This window comes from Myripristis murdjan, chromosome 10, assembly GCF_902150065.1.
Source record: "Myripristis murdjan chromosome 10, fMyrMur1.1, whole genome shotgun sequence".
NCBI lineage: Eukaryota > Metazoa > Chordata > Actinopteri > Holocentriformes > Holocentridae > Myripristis > Myripristis murdjan.
In genome coordinates, this window is record NC_043989.1 from 20,290,371 (window position 1) to 20,311,033 (window position 20,663).

Consider the following 20,663-nt stretch of genomic DNA (forward strand, 5'->3'; position numbering starts at 1 on the left):
CCTCTTCCTTCCTTCTATCCCTCCTCCTCTCATATTGCCGCAGGGGGAGACCTTTTATTGGCCTGGTTTATGTCTGCATTACATAGGAATAATTTGTGATACATAACATTTGCTTCTTTGCATAAACAAAACAAAACGAGAAAGAAAAAACATGGTCGGGCCCGTTGCTTTGATAGGGGCGGCATCTATAACCGAAGAGCACAATAAAGCATACCAGAACGCTGTGTGTTTGGGACATAAAATTACTGACATGTTGCCGGGTGACTGTCTGGCTTCAATCTGCACTCAGTGGCCTGGAAAGCTGAACAATGAAGGCCTTGGCCTGTTTCTGCTGAGCAAGGTCCGCTGTCTGTCACAGACTGGCACTCGTATATAAACACACCAGCGGCTGGGCATGGCGGTGACACAGAAATGCGCACAGAAATGAGAACGAGTATGTGTGTGTGGGTGTGTGTTTACTCCTCTGCACTGTTCTGTCCATCTTTGATTGTTTGACAGCGGAAAAAGGCTCGTTTCTGAAACTCGACCCCCTCGGCTATGATTTATGAGAGCAGGAAGTGACAAGGATTATACGAGGAGCAAAAACATACATGAGCATGCAGCACCACTCTCACACACACATGTGCAGGCTTATCACTGTTATGTTAGAGATACACACACACACACAGTGTCATTAACTCTGTTTATCGTGTTACTAATGCTTCACAGCAACTGCATGCGTTAACCCGATGAACTTAATGCCTGCAAGATGTGCACAGCACCTGCATAACGTGCAGCGCATATACACACACGCTTGCAAACAGACACGCAGCTTACTGTAGCATGCAAGACCATCAATAAACTGAGATCATACATCAGGTCAGCCACTTCAAGGAACACTTCACCCAATAAAAGAAGAGAAAAGAAGATATTGTCCCACTTACCCCTTGTGCAATATATTCATCCAGATATTTTATGCATGATTTGGTGATGTTTCCTGTCTGCTGTGACCTGCCCTGACTCCCTGCACCCCAACACACTGAGGCTGGGGCTCAAACTGTCAAAAACGTGCATGTGAAACACTCATCAGCAACAGCTCTTTACAAAAAACAGTGATATGGGGGCCTGGCAAAATCCCTACCCAAATTTGTGGTGGATAGAGACAGGGAAGATCACAACAGACTGGAAACCTTGCTGCATCACACAGACACTATATCTGGGTGGACAGGGGTAAGAGGGAAAATATCTTTTTGTGTTTGTGTGTGTGCGTGTGTGTTTGAGGTGTGTTCATGCAGCTGCACATTTGTTAAGACCCCTGGCCGGCTGCTCAGGGCTGACGATTGGCCAAAGCTTCTGATTCAAGCCAGAGAAACATGTTATGGACGAGAGGAGGCAAGAAATAAAGTCATGCGCTGGAAAAGGATATAGCTATTTGTTTGCACAATGAAAGGAAGAGGGAATGAAGTCTTGCTGGCAAAAGTCGCTGGCAGAACGGAGTCAGCACCACGGCGCTTTCCGGAAACTGCCTTGACTCATTTGTGCTGATGCGCGCATGCCCTCTCCATATGACGGGATCATCTGAACTGGTTCACAGCGAGGTGGGCGAGAACTTACTGACGTGACTACACATGCAAGTGTATGCAAGATCATAAACACACATACACACACACACATGCACACACGCCTACCACTTCCACACTTCTGGCCTTTGTTACAACGCTGTACATAAAAGATGGGTGGTTCGGACGGAGTTCACACATGTACACACATACACACACATGCACACACGGGCCTATCCAGCAGAAAGAGCGCCCCATCTTAATCCCCAACCTTGGAAACCTGATCATCTCCATTGCTGCTAAATGAACTGGTGTGCTTTCTATGTTAATGGCCAGTAAGATTAATCTGCTGTTGTTACTGTAACTCTATACACACATCTTTCCTAGCCAACCTCATACCCACATCATACACCCCATAAATAGGGAGCTGTCTCTTACATTTAGCAGATGGAGCTCTTCCAGCTGTAATATTGTTTCATTTATGCGATTATGTAACAAATAGGACTGATTTCATTATGCTAAGTGGAATGGGACGAGCTGCACAGATTAAACAGCTTTAAAATACGACACCGGAACACTTAATTAAGCAGATGTTTTACTGTGACACAGAACAATAACAGATTGTAAAATGTGTCAAAAATGGGACTACAACTAAAGACAGAGACAAAACTCACGCACGAAAAAGACTCAAAGGCAAACTTGCACAAACATGTACACACAAACACACACGTACACAGTTCAATGGAAACACACTATTCCCTGTGCGCTCGGTCCACCTGTGTGTAATTAGCAGCAGGCATTTCCCGTCAGGAGGGCTGAGCAGTGCCAGGCAGACTGGGAGTCAGACTGGGAGAGAGCCCCACGGGGAACGCACTTCCCAAAATTCCCAGTGGGACAACACGCCTAATGACACAACGAGACGCCATGGAACACAACACCGGGCAACTACTGTGGGTTGCCGCAGCGACCAGACGGTGGGGGTCACACGATGGCTGGACGGAGTGTCAGAGGCTCAGAGTGAAACATGCACACACGGACCCTGCAAACACCGAGGCCCCATGTTACTTCCCCAGGTACACCAAGACACTATGCAGAAATCCAATCCAGCACATTCCTGCCCCGCCGCCCCGAGGTCCTGACTGGTGTGCAAGTATCTGTAATCACAGTCTGGGTTTAAACATGACTAAAGCACGAATCAGCAGCACAGAGGAAGAGGCTGCTGAGAGGCAGAGGGGTCATGGCCACACTCAGCTCTTTTATCTCAGAAGCGTGGACAGAATCAGTTCACCACACCACCACTAGAGGCCGATAGATCTCTGGCTAAAGCAGAGGAGCCGGGTCTATGTCTCAGCGGTGTAAATCACCAATGATCCCCCTGACATTCAGTAGTTACAGATGTATACTGTTATGTATTCCAGTTTGAACGCATTTCAAACCCATTAAAATACTAAAATCCATGTTTTTAATCCTTGCATATTGCTGTTGTGTCACATTCCCAGCGTGTGGTGTGGCCGTCCAGCGAGTTATGTTTATTGATTAAGCCACGAGGTTATGATTGTTTTTCTTTATGTTCACTTGTCTAGGTGGCTGTCTTTACACAATACCATTCCATGCAATTAGCTGCACGTTGCAAATAAAAATTTTACTGCATGGAACATTCCAAATGATGCCAATTCATGATTTTCATTGTGTGGTTCTCCTATAGAACTCCATAACAATTAAGCTGCATGGAACTGAAGCTGCATTTCAGCTCCACCAGCCAAAATGTTTGATTTTTGTTCCTTAACATTTTTCCCATGGGGTTTAAACTATTATCTGGGGAGAAAAAACCCCAACCACCAACCTCACACAGGCACTGAGTGTTTTATTCAGATTTCCAAACGTAAATATAATAATTGTAACTTTTGCTATCAAGACAGAGTGACTTGGACCATCTTGTGGTTTCAATATTTTTTTTTTTTTCACACTCAGAAAGCACCTGCTTGGCATTTCTGGTCACACGTAGCATTAACAACTCTAAAAGTAGTAGTCTTCTCCTTGCTGCTGGTCTAAGCTGCCTGCCACCATCCATCCACACTCCAGCTGCTGTGAACTCATCAACATGACTCACACTGGTGGGATGTGACCGACGAGATGCTCCAATTGGTCTCAACTAACCAATCTTGTCTGTGCCATTTTTTTTTTTGTTTGTTTGTGTGTGTGCATATGCATGTATTTGTCTTTGAGTCACATCGATTGAACTTTTTAGTCATAGGGCAGGATACACAGAGCATTTCTGGGGAAACATTTATTACATTGATGATCAAGGCAAAGGGCTGAGGATGAATGTCACATGGCCACAGAAATAGCAGAGATGAGAAGAACAACAGATAGAGGCCAAACACAGCTGCAGAAAAAGTTGGAATAAATACAAAGAAAAAAGTTTGAAGCAAGAGCGGAGACTTGATTGGGTGAATTTGAGAGTGACAAGGTGAATAACGAATCAAAATTACCGGATATCCATCCCGTCCAGCCTTGCCCTGGTGAGGTTAGAGATTAAAGCATACAGCACTTCAGAAAGGTTAGCGAAAACAACAACCACACACAACACTCAGTACATCTAGTCATCATGGGACCTGGTAGCTTTATTTCCCAGATGAATCCATGTATTTAACAATGCTGCACATAATGCCTTAACATAATATTTGTGCTTTTATTGATTTTTAAGAAAGTTTTAACTTTGATCATTTTCCACAGAGACTGTGCAGCTGATGTTACTTGGTTAAATATGTGACATTTAAAATACAAAATGCCAAATCCCAAACCCCAAACCCCAGTTAGCGTGAGTCTTTGTGTGTGTGTGCGAGCAAGTGTGCATGTTATTAGGATTTATAGCCCCACAGAGAAGAATAACTCAGCAGTCACTGCTTCCTAAGCATCACACACATTTAGGTCATCCATTTGTTGGCAAGCTTTGTGGATGTGCATGTTTGAGTCAGTCTGTGATTTGTGTGTGTGTGTGTCAATCTTTTACCTGTTACAAAATGACAGAACATGCTTGTAAAATGTCAGAGGGCAGCAGCAAATCTGTGTAAAAGTGCTTACTGTCTTATTTCAATACTACCTGGATGGGATGACATTGTACTTACAGGAGGTCCTGTAACACAAAAAGAGAAATCAGACATTAGAGAATAAGTTCTATACATCTCTGCTAAGTCATGACTCACAACATGTGCAAGCTGCAGCAAGCTCTGGTTTGTACAGCAATCAATTCCTAGGAACAATGGTACGCAACAAAAAAACCCAACATGCATTGTGGTCTGTCAGATGGTGGCTGTAATTAACCATCTAAATATGGTACAGAACAAGCTCATTAGGGCCGTTGCCAAAGGAGCTTGCGGTGAACCCATTATGATAAACAGATAGACTTCTGGATCAACTTCTGGATAATGGGTCATGTTTTGCATTAGGACATGAAATCATGTCAAGACTCTCGGAGAGATATGGGAATATTAGATGGAGGGGAAACAGGCAGTGGCACAGCACTAAATGAAACGTTGGGATGTGCTGGCAGACGGCGCCTCTATCAAGCGCAAAAAAAAAAAAAAAGACGTTTCAGCGATTTCTTCGGGGCAGTCTTTCAGATCTGATGGAAATGCTCCGATGCTGAGCCTCGGCAGCAAAAAAAGCACATTCTCCTTCTCACGCTTTGTCTAACCAAAAGCAACAGTAGTGATCAAAGGGAAACGATCTCCTCTCATTGTTAGTGGTCTTGGTTTTTGTAAAATATTCTTATACAAAACAGTCTGCTAAAATGTGCATGGAATATTGAATAATGAAAAAGAATATTGAATAATGGAACGGAATATTGAATAATGGAATGGAATATTGAATAATGGAACGGAATATTGAATAAAGAAATGGAATATTGAATAATGAAAAGTCGTGAGCTTTAATCAACCATCCAAACCCATATAAAGTGAATGTATCTCTTTGCCATTAAGGGCCTTTATGTCTGTGGCTGGCTTGTGTGCATCTGATTTGAAACCAATCATGACTCTCCTTTGCAAGTGTTAACACAATAACAGACCGGGGCATGATTTGGCAACATGCCACCAGTGCGGCTCTAGCACAGCGGAGCTCATCAGTGCAGATGCTATATTACACGTACATGACTCTGCATGATTGGAAGCAGGTTCCACTCTGGAAATGGTGGGACATTTGCAGCATATTGTTACTATTTAAAACAAAGCAAAGCCCAGTTGATGTGACCAGAATCTATATGGGCTTTGTAGTTTGCATGGGGGAGCGAGGCAGCTGTGAAACAACAGTGCAAAAAGCGGAAAAAGGTGTGAGAAGATGAAGAGAGAAGTGTTGGGGTTTATGAGGCATGAAAAGCAAGTCAATCAAGTTTAGCGGTGTCTAGACGCCCGGACAAGGACCCCCTGCCCAGACAGTTAGGTAAACAAACACAGTGGTCAGGGAGACATGCAGGAAGACCAGACGCAAGTACTGCACTTGAGACAGGTGGTGTGTGTGTGTGTGTGTGTGTGTGTGTATGTGGAGATAAAGACAAGAGCCCAAGCAAGGGAGAAGGTGACAGTAAGAGCTCTGACTGACGCTAAACCATCCGCTCTGTCCTGTTTCCTATTACTGAGGTCTGCATTTTGGTTCCTGCTCTCGATTCTCATCTGTTATTTTTCTTCTAGGACAACTGGGAATCCTCCTCCGGTGCAGTTACAAGTTGTCCCGGAGAAATCAGCCAAACAGAGCATGGCGCAACAGGCGCTCTGTGCCACCCCCGCACTATAAGCCAGCCCGCATCGTTAGGACGTGAAGCTAAACAACACGAGAAGGACAACCTAAACAGAACCACACCACCCTGCCAGACGTGGAGCCTGGGACAACAACAGCAAGCAGCCAAGGATCATCCCATCTCGGCACAAACCCAAACGGCGGGCCCTCTTTTGATCCTAGTCCTCCTGCAAACACCAGGCGGCTGGAAAGACTTAGGGCCCTGATGCAAAACATTGTCATTTAGCCATCCTAATGACTGCCTGATGGGAATAGAGAGCTCAGCGGGGTTTCAAGTCCAGTCTATTTTGATCAACTGGTTGGACAGCAGGGATAAGAGAAGATGAGGAGAAAAATGAAGGAACAGGACAGTGCATAGTGCACGTAGTCATGAAAATCAAAAATAGAGGAACATTGGGATAACACTAAGGTATATAACACTACATATCTTGTATCATTTTCTAATATCACTGCTGTCTGGCAAAAACGTTGCATCATTGTATCCAAAAGGTTAGTGTTTCAGGAACTAAGAAAAACAGAGCTTGTTTTAACTTGACAGCGATGCATGTTTGATTCCATCCAGCAGGGTTTGAAAGGGTTTCATAAACCCAAGAGTAAAAGAGTTTCTATAAACGGCCATGTTCCTCAAGTTCTAACATTAAAATCATTTTAAAAATTCAGAGTTTACTTGAAACACTTTGAAGATATCCCTCTGCTTTAGGAGCTGAGAATATATCAAGCCACCCTGTTGTAATGTTTGGGGATCTAGGTGTGCCTGTATCACAGTTAGTTCCTCCGTTTCTTGTAAACGTAACCGGTGATCTTTCACTTAGTCAACATCTTGAGACGCAGAGCCCTCATATCCTGGACCTCCTCAATGGTGAATCACAACTGGAACACAGATTTTCCCTCTTACGCATATCCTGCAGGACAACCACAGTCTTTAATAAATCTTCGAATATTGTCGCAAGACAACACAATAGATTCGCCACCTAATAAAAAAACAGTAAAAAAGAAAATGAGTCAAACTACTAGAACATAAGCCGAGTCATAAGGAGTCTTGGGCTAACCTTTTTGTGCATTACAGCCGTAACTATGTCGAGCAAAGGTTAACAATTCCCGGCAACTCTGAGCTCTGTTTTGGTTCCCAATGAGTGTTTTGTGGTCTGGATGGAAAGAAAAAGCAACACAATAACGGCGGGCAGTTATGTTGGCAAGGGAGAATCTCATTAGCCCTATATTACTGCAGCTGCTACCGCTCAGCGAGAGCGGCTGACATATGGGCAAAGTTAGTGCAACCACATGGCCAAGGTTAGTGCTACGTCTGCGCAAATAGGGAGAGACAAGGAGAAGGGCCTACTGCAGCCCATCATCTGCACGCCTGAATCAAGGTTCACTGACTCTACTAGCCCTCCACCTCATCCTGTCACCCAGAAAAGGAAGAGGAGATTGAGGGTGCGGGAGCAAGCAAGAGAGAGGAAGAGAGAGAGAGAGAGAGGGAGGGAGGGAGAGGAGTGAGGCCTTGGTCTTAAAGGAAAAGAGGAAGAGAAGGAATTACAACACAAACAAATAAAGCATGCTGTGGTCATCACTTACCAGGATCCCCTCTTCTTCCCATCCTTCCACGTTTTCCTGGAGGTCCTGTGAAAACACACGCACAGAACATTTAACTTATTAAAACCGCCAAGTGCAACCGTGCATCAATCGCTGCTTCCCCAAGTCTGCTGGCGGTACTGTGTCGGCTGGCATTGAGTGTGTGTGAGTTGGCATAATAGAGTGTGTGTTTCTCCAGATGTCCAGTCACACTGCTCGACGAGCAACATGCTGTAAAGACCATCTGGCTATCAACAGGTGTGGTGAGCGAGCGCATATTCAGACAGCAGAGAAAGTATTACAAAATGACAACAAAGACCCCGCGACACTCGTAAACGAATGTACGGTATAATCCCCACCCGAGCTCAACAAATCGAAACTTCAGGCGTGTTTTACGACTAATTGCTGTCATTCTCCCATCACTTGTTAGGCAGGAGTTCAGGTCCTCCTCAGTGCCTGGCCAAGATCCAGCCACCTTCCCCTGACCTTGCAGGGGTTGATGCAGCTGGCACCTCCACTGTCACGGTGAAAGATTTCTGCTGTTGATGGAAAGGGTCTGGTACAGTCATGAAAACATCAAGGAGGGCTGTGTGGAGGATCCAGGGGATGATGCGGCCAGATGGGGGTCGATCAAGATTAACAGATCTCACGCTGCTACAGGACAATGAATCACTAATACACTGCCACTGATTTGCGTCAGCATCCCCTCCACAATTTAGTGGGGTTTTTTGCTTGTTTTACATTGTTATATAACTGGTAATACATGCAAGCTGCGGTCAGTATGATCCTGTTCTCCTGCGCCTGCTTGATCTTCCACTTGCTTGCTCACCATTCAACTTGCTTTCCGATGCCCTCAAACCCTTCTCTCGCTATAAGTTCACCTCCTTTCTTCCTCTTTTCCTGTGCCCATGCCCCTTCACTCTCTCCTGGCCTTGTAGTGAAATAGGAACCATACCGGGTAGCGGTCCTGATGCTAACCGGTTGTGGCTGCAGACATGTTTTCCCTATCGTCATTATTGGAGTTATTGTAGCAGCCTAATCACTTCCTGACTCTGCCAGCCTTTTCAAAGAGACTTCAGTCATGCTCCTCCACGTCTTGCTCATGTCTACCTTTCCTACTTTCCTACTTTCTTCCCTCCTCTGTGTGGCAGCACCTAGTTAGTAACGACTTTGCAGTGAAAGTATAGCGAAACTCAAACTGAAATCATTCAATCATCACACATCCACATGCTTTCCAATTCCAGACACAGCCATACATGCAGCTGATTCCACCAAATAGACACAGCACCTCCAGCAGTTATATTAACAGTCTGCATATTCCCTAATGGGTTCCACTTCCCCAGCTCCAGCCTCCACAGCTGTAGACAGCAGTGTGGAGCTGAAGCTTTGGTGCTCCAGACCTGGGAACATCTCTAGGGCAGGGGGGAGGAGATGGGGAGGAGAAGCTTGAGTGGGGAAGAGGAATGTATGTAAGGGAGTGGCAGGATGAGGGGGGAAGACAGTGGGAACAAAATGGGAGGGACACAGAATGACATGTTAACTGGGAGTGAAAAGTCAAGGCTGAAAAATGACAAGGGAAGTAAAACCAAGGGTCTTGGGGGAGTTCCTGCTTGAAAAATGAAGATTGTCCTAATCCTTCATACAGGAGCATATCTGTGTTCCAGGGTCCTGTGCTCCCAGAACCCCTTAGTCCCTCAAAGTCTTTTTTTCGTGCATCATTTTCAAATACCATTTCAGATATTATTTACTGAATGTGTACTGTGAGAATGAAGTGTTTTTTGTTAATGTAACAAAGGTACGGAAAATTCTTATTATGTTGGCAGGACACCTCAAAACTAAAAAGTTTTAAAAAATCACTTAAAACATAGTCCCTATTGACACTTTAATCCATCGTTCTATATCAATGCTCACTCACACCGTCGGCTCATATGGAACTTGTTGTAGCTAACCACGACAGTGTTATGTAAACCTACTACTAATGCTACTGCTCGTAAAATCCTGATTGCTGCTGAACAAATGTGATTATTTTCCAGTAAAGATCACTGGTGTACATACATACATTATATGGACAAAAGTATTGGGCCACCTCCTCATTACACCTACAGGAGCTTTTATGACATCCCATTCTAAATCCATAGGCATTAATATGGAGTTGGTCCCCCTTTGCAGCTATAACAGCTTCCACTCTTCTGGGAAGGCTTTCTACAAGATTTTGGAGTGTGTCTGTGGGAATTTTTGCCCGTTCATCCAGAAGAGCATTTGTGAGGTCAGACACTGATGGTGGACAAGAGAGCCTAGCTCGCAATCTCTGTTCTAGTTCCCAAAGGTGTTGGATGGGGTTGGGGTCAGGGCTGAGGCCAACCCCATAAAAACAAGCCTATAGCATTATCCCTCCTCCACCAAACTTTACAGTCGGCACAATGCAGTCAGACAGGGAACATTCTCCTGGCATTCACCAAACCCAGACTCGTCTATCAGACCGCCAGATAGAGAAGTACGATTCGTCGCTCCATTGCTCAAGAGTGGCGGTGTGCTTTACATCGCTCCATCCGACACTTGGCGTTGTGCTTGGTGATGTAAGGCTAGCACACGGCTGCTCGGCCATGGAAACCCATGCCATGAAGCTCCTAGTGCACAAAAATAGCAAGGGCGGAAATTTTTATTTTCAGCGCGTCTCGCCCTGTAATTTTATAAATTGCTATCAAGAGACAAAAGGTGGGCCATAAGCATGGCCACCTTTTTCATGGTAGTCACTTAGACAGGAAATAGCAGGGTAAACACATGTGTTACTGTTAGCCTAATTAAAGTTCTGCTCCGTAAGCAGAACTTACTTATCCTGGCTCTATTAGACCATCAGTAAGACCTGTGTTTATCCTGCTATTCATCTCAAAGTGGCATATATGAAAAAAAGGTCTATTAATTCTCCATATCAGCACCTCTTTGTGCATTATTGCTCACTTTAAAAAAAAAAAAAAAAAAAAAAAAAAAAACCCTCTACACTGCATTATGTGGACATTTCTACAGCGTCTCCTCTAACAGGGATATGCATTATGGGATGTGGGTCACCAGGGGCCCTGCCTGCTCTACCTTTATTTGAGACATAAAAGGACCCATCAGCACGCCGGCAGGTTGTTTGCCAAGGCTGGAAGAACGGGGCTTCACAGTAACCGAAACAGGGGTGTGTGATTGGTCCTCAGCGGCAGAGTTTAGGGTGAACGGAGCTGGGCGATGACAGGCTGATGTAGGGCCCGATTGACTGGGGGAATTAATGGGAAAAACAGCAGCGCTAGAGAGCAGAGGGTTAGGGTGTGTGTGTGTGTGTGTGTGTGTGTCTGTGTGTACACGGGAGTGTGGCAGTATAGCTCAGGTTCCTCTTCCAGGAGAGAGCGCCGAACACATATCTGTGTGTGAAAACAAACATAGCAACAAGTGCCTTCCCAGACCAGACACAGGCAAACACACGCATGTAAACATACACACACATATACCACGGAAAGGTCAGGTTTCAGGGCTGACTTCCTGTGACACTGACATACCCGTGTCAGAAAATGCCACATGAGCACACCAAGACAGAAACAGTGTGTAAGTCAGAGAGAGACGGGGGGAGGGGGGGATCATGTTTTAAGTGAGCGAAAGGTGGTATGTGTGTACCAACACAGCGAGTACAAGCTATAATAAGGTGTATCATAATGTGACCTCCCTCCCTTCCTTTCTGCTTTTTCTGCATCAATATCTGAAGAGTGTACAGGGGCATTTCACCACGCAAACACAAAACAAACCTGCAAATACATGGCTGATCGGCAAATTTCTGCAGCACTGGAAAGATCGAAGACCGGAAAAAGAAGGCTGGGAAAGAGGGGAAAAATAATGGAGGATGGTGCTGAGACAGGAGGACAAGTGGTGAAAAGACAAAGGAGTGAGGAGGTTGTTTTCTGTGAGAGAGACCTTCGCCGCTGTGGGTGCTGAAATGCCTCAAAAGAAAGAAAGATGGACCTCCACAAAGGTCATGCAACCATGGAAGGGAACAACGTACTCACATCTCACATTGCAGTGGCACTGCAGATCTTTCAATGAAATCTACGCGCGCACACACACACACACACACACACAAAAACATTCAACGAACTGCAGCTGAACTTAGACGGCTATGGATGGCCGTGCATACATGTCGCCTGAGGCGCTGTATCTCAAGTCAACCGTTCCTCCCTATGTGGAGCTGTAAAGCATGTGATCCAGGATTTGACTGGGAGCCAGCTAGTAGGCCATCCCCTAGGACTGTGTGTGTGTGTGTGTGTGTGTGTGTGTGTGTGTGTGTGTGTGTGAGAATGTCAGAGACCTGGGACTGAAAGTAGCAAACACATGGATCCCAGCCCAGATTCAACATCCTCCATTAGTCTTCATAGGGAACGGTAAAGGCAATGATTATAGAAAAGCCTGCGCTACAAAACATCACAGTTCCATGTTCTCACACACACACACACACACACACACAGACACACACACACACAAAAACACATGCACAACTTTGAATGAAAACTCAAATGCATACTTTGGCGTGCTCAAGTACTTCGCTGACAAGAGCTATAGGCCTGAGTGAGGTTGGAAACAATTTCTCCATCAGCGCTTTCACTGGTTGTGTGTGTGTGTGTGTGTGTGTGTGTGTGTGTGTGTGTGTGTGTGTGTGTGTGTGTGTGTGTGTATGTGTGCGCCAGTTAATGGCCAGAGAAACACAAGCTCTCCCTCTTTCTTTGTCTTTATTTCTCTCAAGACATTCAGAGAGCAGCAATGGTCCAGTGAGTGTTACCAATCTGCTCCCTGTATCTACACTACTGTTGGTTCTGGAACAACACACACACACACACACACACACACACACACATGCATACACACACACACCCTCTCCCATCCTCAGTCTGTTTCTCATAGCAATGCCTCGTCTTGATTTAGCTACTGTGACATTTCTCACAAACAAAGTGCTTCCAGGGAACAAAGCACTGGACTGAAGGAGCCCCACTTTGTTTAACCCAACAACTGGGAGCAATAAAGAGCCAAATGAAAAGAGCAGAATGTGATACTCCGTATGCACGACCGCAGGACTCATGTCAATCTATCCATCTATCCCTCCCACCCCCGCATATCCCCCCCCTTCTCCCGCAACAGGGGAAAATTTAATTTAACTTGGAGAGGAAGAGAAAGGTGGGGTCTGGGGAGGAAGGCACAAGTCGTGAGGGTCAATTTTTCGCTTCTACGCTAGCTGGAGGCAGTGTGGCTTCCTCCGCACCTCTTCTTGCACTAATATTCCCCATTTGAGAATGGCATTGCAAAAATTCCAGAGTCCGACGGCCTTCGGATCTGCCAGGATGTTGCAATCTGGAGCTGAAATGGCAGGACTTGCGGCTGCATGACACCATAAAACAAATTCTGGATATTTGTGTAATATACAAACTTCATTTGGGGAGCAAACAATGTTATCACAGGTACAGAAAAGCTGAACAAGAGAACCCAACGTTTGGAGTGAAGACTTACAAAAACACACTCTTTGTTCAGAATGACCAAGTCTAAGAATAAGCAAGTTACACTGCGGTAAAACGAAGGTCTTCGGCTCGCAATGTGGCATCATGGGATAGATACTGTATGCAGCAAAAGAGAGGAAACTCACGGTGTGTCCCATGTTTTGCACTGTGATGAGATAGTCCTAAGCAGGCATGTTTCCTGAAAATGCTACCGGACTATGAAGCTTCCTTGCAAATGAGACACACCTGTGGATTCTGTGTCCTCTGTGGTGAGCGTCTGTGAGCATCCCCCTCTTTTGGCTCTGCTGCTCTGAGCACAGACGGAGACAGCTGTTAAGCCTCCTCATCTGAGAAAACACCACTCCTCCCTCATCATCTGTTGGTTTCTCATCGTTTCCCCCAATTTCTTCAACTTTTTCTCCTTCTCGATGGAGGACATGTGCCGTGTGTGTAAACAGTGACTGAGAGCAGGGGAGAGAGAGAGAGGGAGAGAGAAAGGATGTGATTCACACGATGGTGATTCATTCTCCAGCTGCCCTGTGTCTCTCCCGGGTCAGCAGTCGCTCAGTCGTGGTTCAATCGTAGTTCACATCCATTCTTGGAACAGAGGGCATGATTCGATGAGCGGCATCAGACTTGAGCATAATCGATCTTCATCCCATCAAATTTTTTTCTGTTTTCTGTGCAGATTTCTCAAAGACCTGCATGTATGCAAGTCGTTCACTTATCTGTTATCCCATAGTGTCGTAAACCCACAGCAGTGCTACTGAGTTGCGCATCACTTGCGAACGTTATCTGCACCGCCTCAACATCTGATTCACAAAACATATTGCAGTAATGATATTACCACGCAAACACGGCCATAACATTTGCATGCATTTGCAATTATCCATGTGGCAAAGTATTAATGTCGCCTTTGTGCTAAGAACACAGTGGGCAGGACAGCATCAGGGGTTGCATGGCATCTTTGGATGGGAGGCTCCTTGGTGTTATCAAGTACAGTGTGGATTGTCCTGATAATCTGTATCTGCAAATATTTTCGGCCTCAGTTAAATCAAAAGGTGATATTCTCCATTGAAATATCCACTCTCGAGCACCATGACACTCATCACTGGGAAGTCTGGGCGTGACACCTCTTATACATGTGCTTCAAAAACTGTGAACTTTCTGCAAACACTAATCATTTCTTTCTGAGTGCATGTGGCTATGAGTCTTGGAGAACTGTGCTGTTTTTGCGATGAGGCTCATTTGCATAGAAAGGGGCCACATTTGCACCACATGTATGGAAATTACTTAAATTAAACATGTGCAAATAACAGAGGTACCATGATGCTATGTCTTTGGCAGCACAGTTTGAATTAAACGATTTCTTTTAGTTTTATTTATTTAGGTTTAGTGGCCACAAAAGCTGCGCAATCCTTTGGTGAATTCGACCCTGAATGTGCAAAATATTACTGATAGCAGCAGGTCCTTTTACACATCAAATGTCCTAAAAATCCTTCATGCATATCCTCTGATGATGTGTTTTACTGATGCATTGTTGCGGCTCACTGTGTTTTTGTAGACTGCTCTCTAACTCTGTTGTTGCACTATGTCAGGAGAAGGATGACATATAGTAACGTACATCCAGACATTCAAGCAGAGGTCATCTGTGATCGGGAAATCAGAGGCCAAAAACAGCTCCCTACCAAGTTTATCTTCCTGTTTCACTTTCAGTATCAAGTGGTGCGTGACCGGAGAGCGGATTTCTCAGGACTGATTAAGAGGATGTGTGTGTGAGAGGCCCTGTGGGAGAGTATTTGTGTATCTGTGTGTGAGAACGGGTGGCTATTTCACACCCATGCGAGTGTGCTCAAAACAGAGGGTTTTCTAGACACGCTCTAACAAGGCTGAGTGACACTGCTATAAACATGTGTGTGTGGCTACGAATGCATACATGCTCTTACGCATTTAAGTCTGTTGCATTATTCATTTTGCCCTAATGAGCATCCTTAAAAAAAGCTTTTTGTTTATTTGGGCTGCAGCGATCTTTAGAAAGCTGATTTGTGCTTTTTCGTGTGACAAAACTTTGTGTAAGCCGCAGGAAAAATGTTCCCTATGCCTTTAGATTGCGTGTTTGTCAGCGACTGGGTGGGGTGAAAGGAGGAGACCCAGGAGTTTTGCATCAAGCCCATTGTTGCGATGTCATGCAGGTGGTTTGTGTTGAGTGGCGGAGGGCCGTGGTGAAAGGCTGCCTGGGTAGTCAGCGTGTGTCACAGCTAATGAGAGGTGAAGGCAGAGACGGGCCCGCCCCACACATGGAGACAGACACAGTCAAAACAATGAGAGCGCACTTGCAAAACAGAACCGGCACCACGGAAGCACAGCAAATGAGAGCGGATCACAACAAACTGGACTTCAACATCAAAAAGACAAAGACTTCCAGCCACAAACGCAGGAGCCGCCATCTGGATTCACATGCTCAAAATAAGGCCGAGAGGCTGATAGTGTGTGCCGACAGTTTAGGCGTGTACCTGTGTTTGGAGTTTGCTCTGTGCTCAAGAGAGCAAACGTGTAACAACAGCATGTCATTTGAGTCTGTGTGCACTTGTCTGAATTGTGTTTGGTGCTCTGTTTAAAAGGGGGCCCTCGCGTGACGACGTTTTAAATGGGCTGACCCCAGATAAACATACACCGCTCGGCTACCAGTGAATCACACACACAAACACACTCAGAGGTGTGTTTGTTGATGCTGGTCATGTTGGTGTTTATGGGAGAGGCTTGGATTTCTGCACCATTCAGGCAGGCCTCCTGGGTGGCACTTCCACTCGTCAGGCGCTGATACGGACAGAGGAAACAGAGAAAGAGAGAAGCAGGGACTGTAACCACAGACTGTGGAATTCGGGCACTCAAGAGACTTTATAGACACACAAACACCCTCGCACGCGAATGAGCAATCACCACACCTCTTAATGCACACACATGTTGTTGCAACCGTGCCTTCTGCTTCAACACGGAAACAGAAATAGCTGTATGTTTTTCAAGTTGCCCTCACAGAAGGAATTTGGGGGAGATGAGCGTGTGAGATTTGGCGGGTTAGCCCTGGGTATTGCCAAACCTCCTGCAACCAATCGCCACCCACATATATGGGAGGCACTGAGACCCATGACGAATAAATGGAGTTGAACCAGAGGCAGAGGACAACAGCTAGGTGCGGTGACGAGGTGAGAATGGGGGCTGTGTTTGCTGATCAGATCAGATTGGGGCCACCAGTGCTGCTGGGACTTCCAGGAAGTCTGGAGGTGTGAAATCCAGTTTTCAGGAGCATAAACATGAGGGTTAATACTGGCACACATGTACAGGAGAGTAAGAAAATACATAGGTCACCAAAAAAGAGCGTGGCCCTAAGCAGGGCGCGGCCAGCCTAAGCCAGCCTCTTGGATTACCAAAGTGCCAAAATACTATACGTTTCTTTTCAGGGCGTTTGGATACAGTTTTTAAAGTCGATACTAAAAATAACAGCAATAGACTCTCTAACTTGGCAAATGTCGACAGCATCAATGCGTGCAGTGGTAATTTGACAAGGATATTTTGAAGTGTCGTTTTCGTCCACTGCCAGTCTATGTCAAATGGTGGTCTCTAACAGGATAAAACGCTCTTTTATCTCTGGATCCTTTATTCATTCATAAAATGTGGTTCCAGTTCCCTGTTCTGGAACATGTTAGAGCAAAACCGGAGGGGCGGGCATGGCGGAGGTGGGGCTCAAAGTGTAAAGGAATAAAGGGAAAAAGTGCACTAATCACCATGACTCTAAAGTAAAATGGAGGAGGGGGAGAACTGCAGTGTGTTCCTCTGCGTGCGCGTTATGTGTGTTTATGTGTGTGGCTGTAACACAAGACAACGTGTGGGGCAGTGTGTGGGACATGGATGAGGAAACATGGTGTGAGTGTTCAAAAGGCAGCCTTCCCTCAGCCTCGCCATCGTCCCAAACCCCTGACAGTTTTTCTGGAAAGAATTCCATCCTCGACCTTTCACATGGCGCTCTCTCCAACCAAATTCCAGTCCCGCTCTCCTCTGCAGTTTCTGGCAGTTGAAATCTAATTCCAGCCTCCGCCATTATCCCAGGCTCTTTTTCTTTCTCTTTGCTCTTTCCTCACAGATGTCCGGACCATACTGCCCCTTAGCCTTTACTTTTAAGCTATAGCTTCTTCCTCTGGCTCCGCTCTCTTGTCCTCGCATACCTGAAACAGATCAGACGGGCTAATTTACAGCCTCTCAGGAAGCCAAGGTGAGGCCATGCAAATTCAAAACAGCCGGCCACACACTCAAAGGTTTGTGGGTAATGGGCAACAGGGTGCAGGTGGTCCCGAGGCTGATTACACAGTCGTGACTTGGCGTGAGGCAGGCGAAGTGGGCCTGTAAAACACACTAAACTGACATGCTGAAGCCTATTGGTTGCTACATAACAGAGGAGAAGAGGGCAAGTTAGGGATTGTAATGATGGACAGACAGAGTGAGTTACTGCCCACAGTGGACCTCTGCAGGCATGTATACCGTTTGAAATGGCATTACACGTATTATGGTCGACTACATCGGCACGTGCGCACAAAATATATGGGTAAGTAGGCAGACAAGCGTAGTCAAATGTGTACCTCCCGTACGCATATAGACATGTTACTAACACGCCATTCACAACTTTGCACTCTCCTCCAGTTTCTGTCTGTCTCTAGCCGCCTATTTTATTGGTGTTTCAGTGGGCACAACATTTCTTTTTTGGCTGGTGACTGCATGACAAGTCGTCCAAGGGGACACTGCCTCTAATTCGCACTCGTTGAGGGCACATTGATACAATTTGCCGGTGTCCTTTGGCAGTAAATAGTTACTCATAAATTGATCGTTTCTTGACTGTTTTTGGAAAGATATATTTATTTTGGTAAAGGAGACGGGATATTGCAGCAGACTGGAAACATTGTGAAATTGCACAGAAAGTATCTGGATAGGCTGCACGTGGCGCAAGAAGGACATTTTTTATATTAGATATTTTATGTGAAATGTTCCTTTATGAATTACCCATCCCCTCTCTAACTTAACTCCCTGCCTTACAGATTTCAGTCCTAGCAGCCCTGACATACCTGGCCTGATCCATCCACCATGCGCCAGCACTCAATAGTATTGGTCTGGTAGTAATTACACCCCAATTCATTGCACACTGCTCTGCCAACCCATTCTGGCTTAAGCAGAGAATCCTCATGATTATAATGCCATCTGATACATTTGGATCGAGAATTAATGGCTAAGAATCAGCGTTAATGTGGAATCCCTTCCCTCCCCGGCCAGTCATCACTGACAGATGTGACTGGGTATGTGCAGCAGGGTCGGTGGAAGAGAGCAAGCAGCAGCCCGATTCTTGACTAGGGGCCAGATTGGGCAGACATAATGGTGGTTTTGGAGCAAACAGTAAATCATTGCTTGATGACTGAAATATAGGATGTGGCACTGAACTGACTGAGGGACAACCTGGCAAGAAAACACTGTGGCTACTGTGAAATTATGGCCAACGGTGCAGCAAAAATCAATTCACAGCTCATAACAGAACAATAGAAACAAGGGTGGATAAATACTTTGCACTCCAGGGCTTCATGTGCACACGCAGGAAAAACGTGCACATGCACGAGGAGCTCTCAGATGTTGGCACATACATTAACACCTCAGTATCATTGTGGGGTGAGGGGTAAGCGTTGTACCCATGCACGCTCATATTCTACAGTACCGCCACAATAAACCTTGAACTTCTGCACCTAAACTCCCTTCCTCCCACCTGCCCATTCCCAGTAAGGAACCAACTGCTAGTGCATTAATCTATCTCTGTCTCCCTTTGTCTGTCTGTCTGTCTGCTGACGGTAAAAATTATACCACCAGGTTTTATGATGCATCTGCACAGCTGCCCAGTAGAGAGAGACAGGCTTGGCGTCATGGTATTATACATTATGAGGTACTTCATTTTATTTAGTTTTTTAGATCTTAGCAAAAAAAAGCAACACAATGAATAAATTATTCATGTAAAGTAGGAGTGTAATGATTCCACGGTTTGGTTCAGACCTTGATTTCTGAGCCACAGTTTAGTTCATACCTTTATTTCTTTTTTTTTTTTTCTTTTTTTGATGAGGGAGGGTTTAGAATGGGAAAAACACAAAAAAGTTATTTGACAATAGATTAACTTTACATAAATTACCCAAGTAAACAAAATAAATAAAAGCTTCACTCAAGACTATAGTCAGAAAAGAACAGTGTTGGGTTTGTGCATTCAGTTAATCACCCCCCTCAGTTCAGACCTTGATTTTTTTGGGCCATGGTTATGTTGGATGTATTTTGTTTTTCGTCATGATATCAGAACCTCTACAATATAAAGTCAGTAATCTATAGCTATAGACAGTGGAAAGCTTATATACATGTAAGTGTTTGATGACTCAGACGAATTGTTAGGCTGCCACAATGGAAATGAACATCTGGGATGCATGCACCACAAAAACATCTCCCTCCTATCAAAAGTCTCATATTCAGCTGTAAAATCTTGTTTTCTTATCTCATCCCTTCTGCCCGAGGGGTGAGACAATTTTACTTGTCTCCAATTCTGTTTCGTTTATTTCAGGACTTTTTTTTCTGTGACTATAGATATATTCAAACAAGGGAGAATAAAGCAGATCAGCCCATGAGTATCAAGAAAATGATATGTGACGCTTCAAGAAAATACTGGAAACAAGTTAATTAACATCTTTTTTTTTATTTTTAGCACTGAATATGAAACTAGATGACTTGTTAAGGTGGAGATTTTTTGTAGTGTGACTTTCTTGGCTCACTCCTTCCTCCATTCAGAGACAGGTGCCAGGTATTTATTGAGTCTAGCAACTTATAGTCTCACTGAGTCACACTCAATAGATTAACTACAGCGTGTCATTTCAGTGGCCGGCGCAACCCGTTGGGACATGAGTTTACTCTGTCACTTACGTCAGTGCTGTGACTCCTATCATAAACCCATTGGGATTTCAATATGGGGGCTATCATCTGTTTCTTTAAAAGGCCTCTGCGGCTTTACACGTTCAGGTGTGTGTAAGGGAGACATCGCTTTATGGCACCTAGAGCCTATAATGCCGTCACCGCAGGGTCACTTGTTCTCTATGCTGTGATGTTACTGATGCAACAAACGCCAAGCCCCCTTTCACCACCACATGGTTGGAGGGCTCGAGCGGTGTAGTGTGTCTGTGTCTGT

At 45.2% G+C, this 20,663-nt stretch overlaps 1 protein-coding gene across 1 annotated transcript in view; it reads right to left on the reverse strand.

Annotated features, from left to right (window-relative positions):
* Positions 1–20,663, reverse strand: part of col23a1b (collagen type XXIII alpha 1 chain b) — a 133,312-nt gene that overhangs the window by 28,602 nt on the left and 84,047 nt on the right. The window contains exons 3-5 of the mRNA XM_030062454.1: positions 7,908–7,952; positions 4,667–4,674; positions 4,031–4,057 (exon numbers count right to left, since the gene is read on the reverse strand). Of these exons, the coding sequence (XP_029918314.1) occupies positions 4,031–4,057; positions 4,667–4,674; positions 7,908–7,952 (80 nt within the window). The remainder of the gene's footprint in view (positions 1–4,030; positions 4,058–4,666; positions 4,675–7,907; positions 7,953–20,663) is intronic.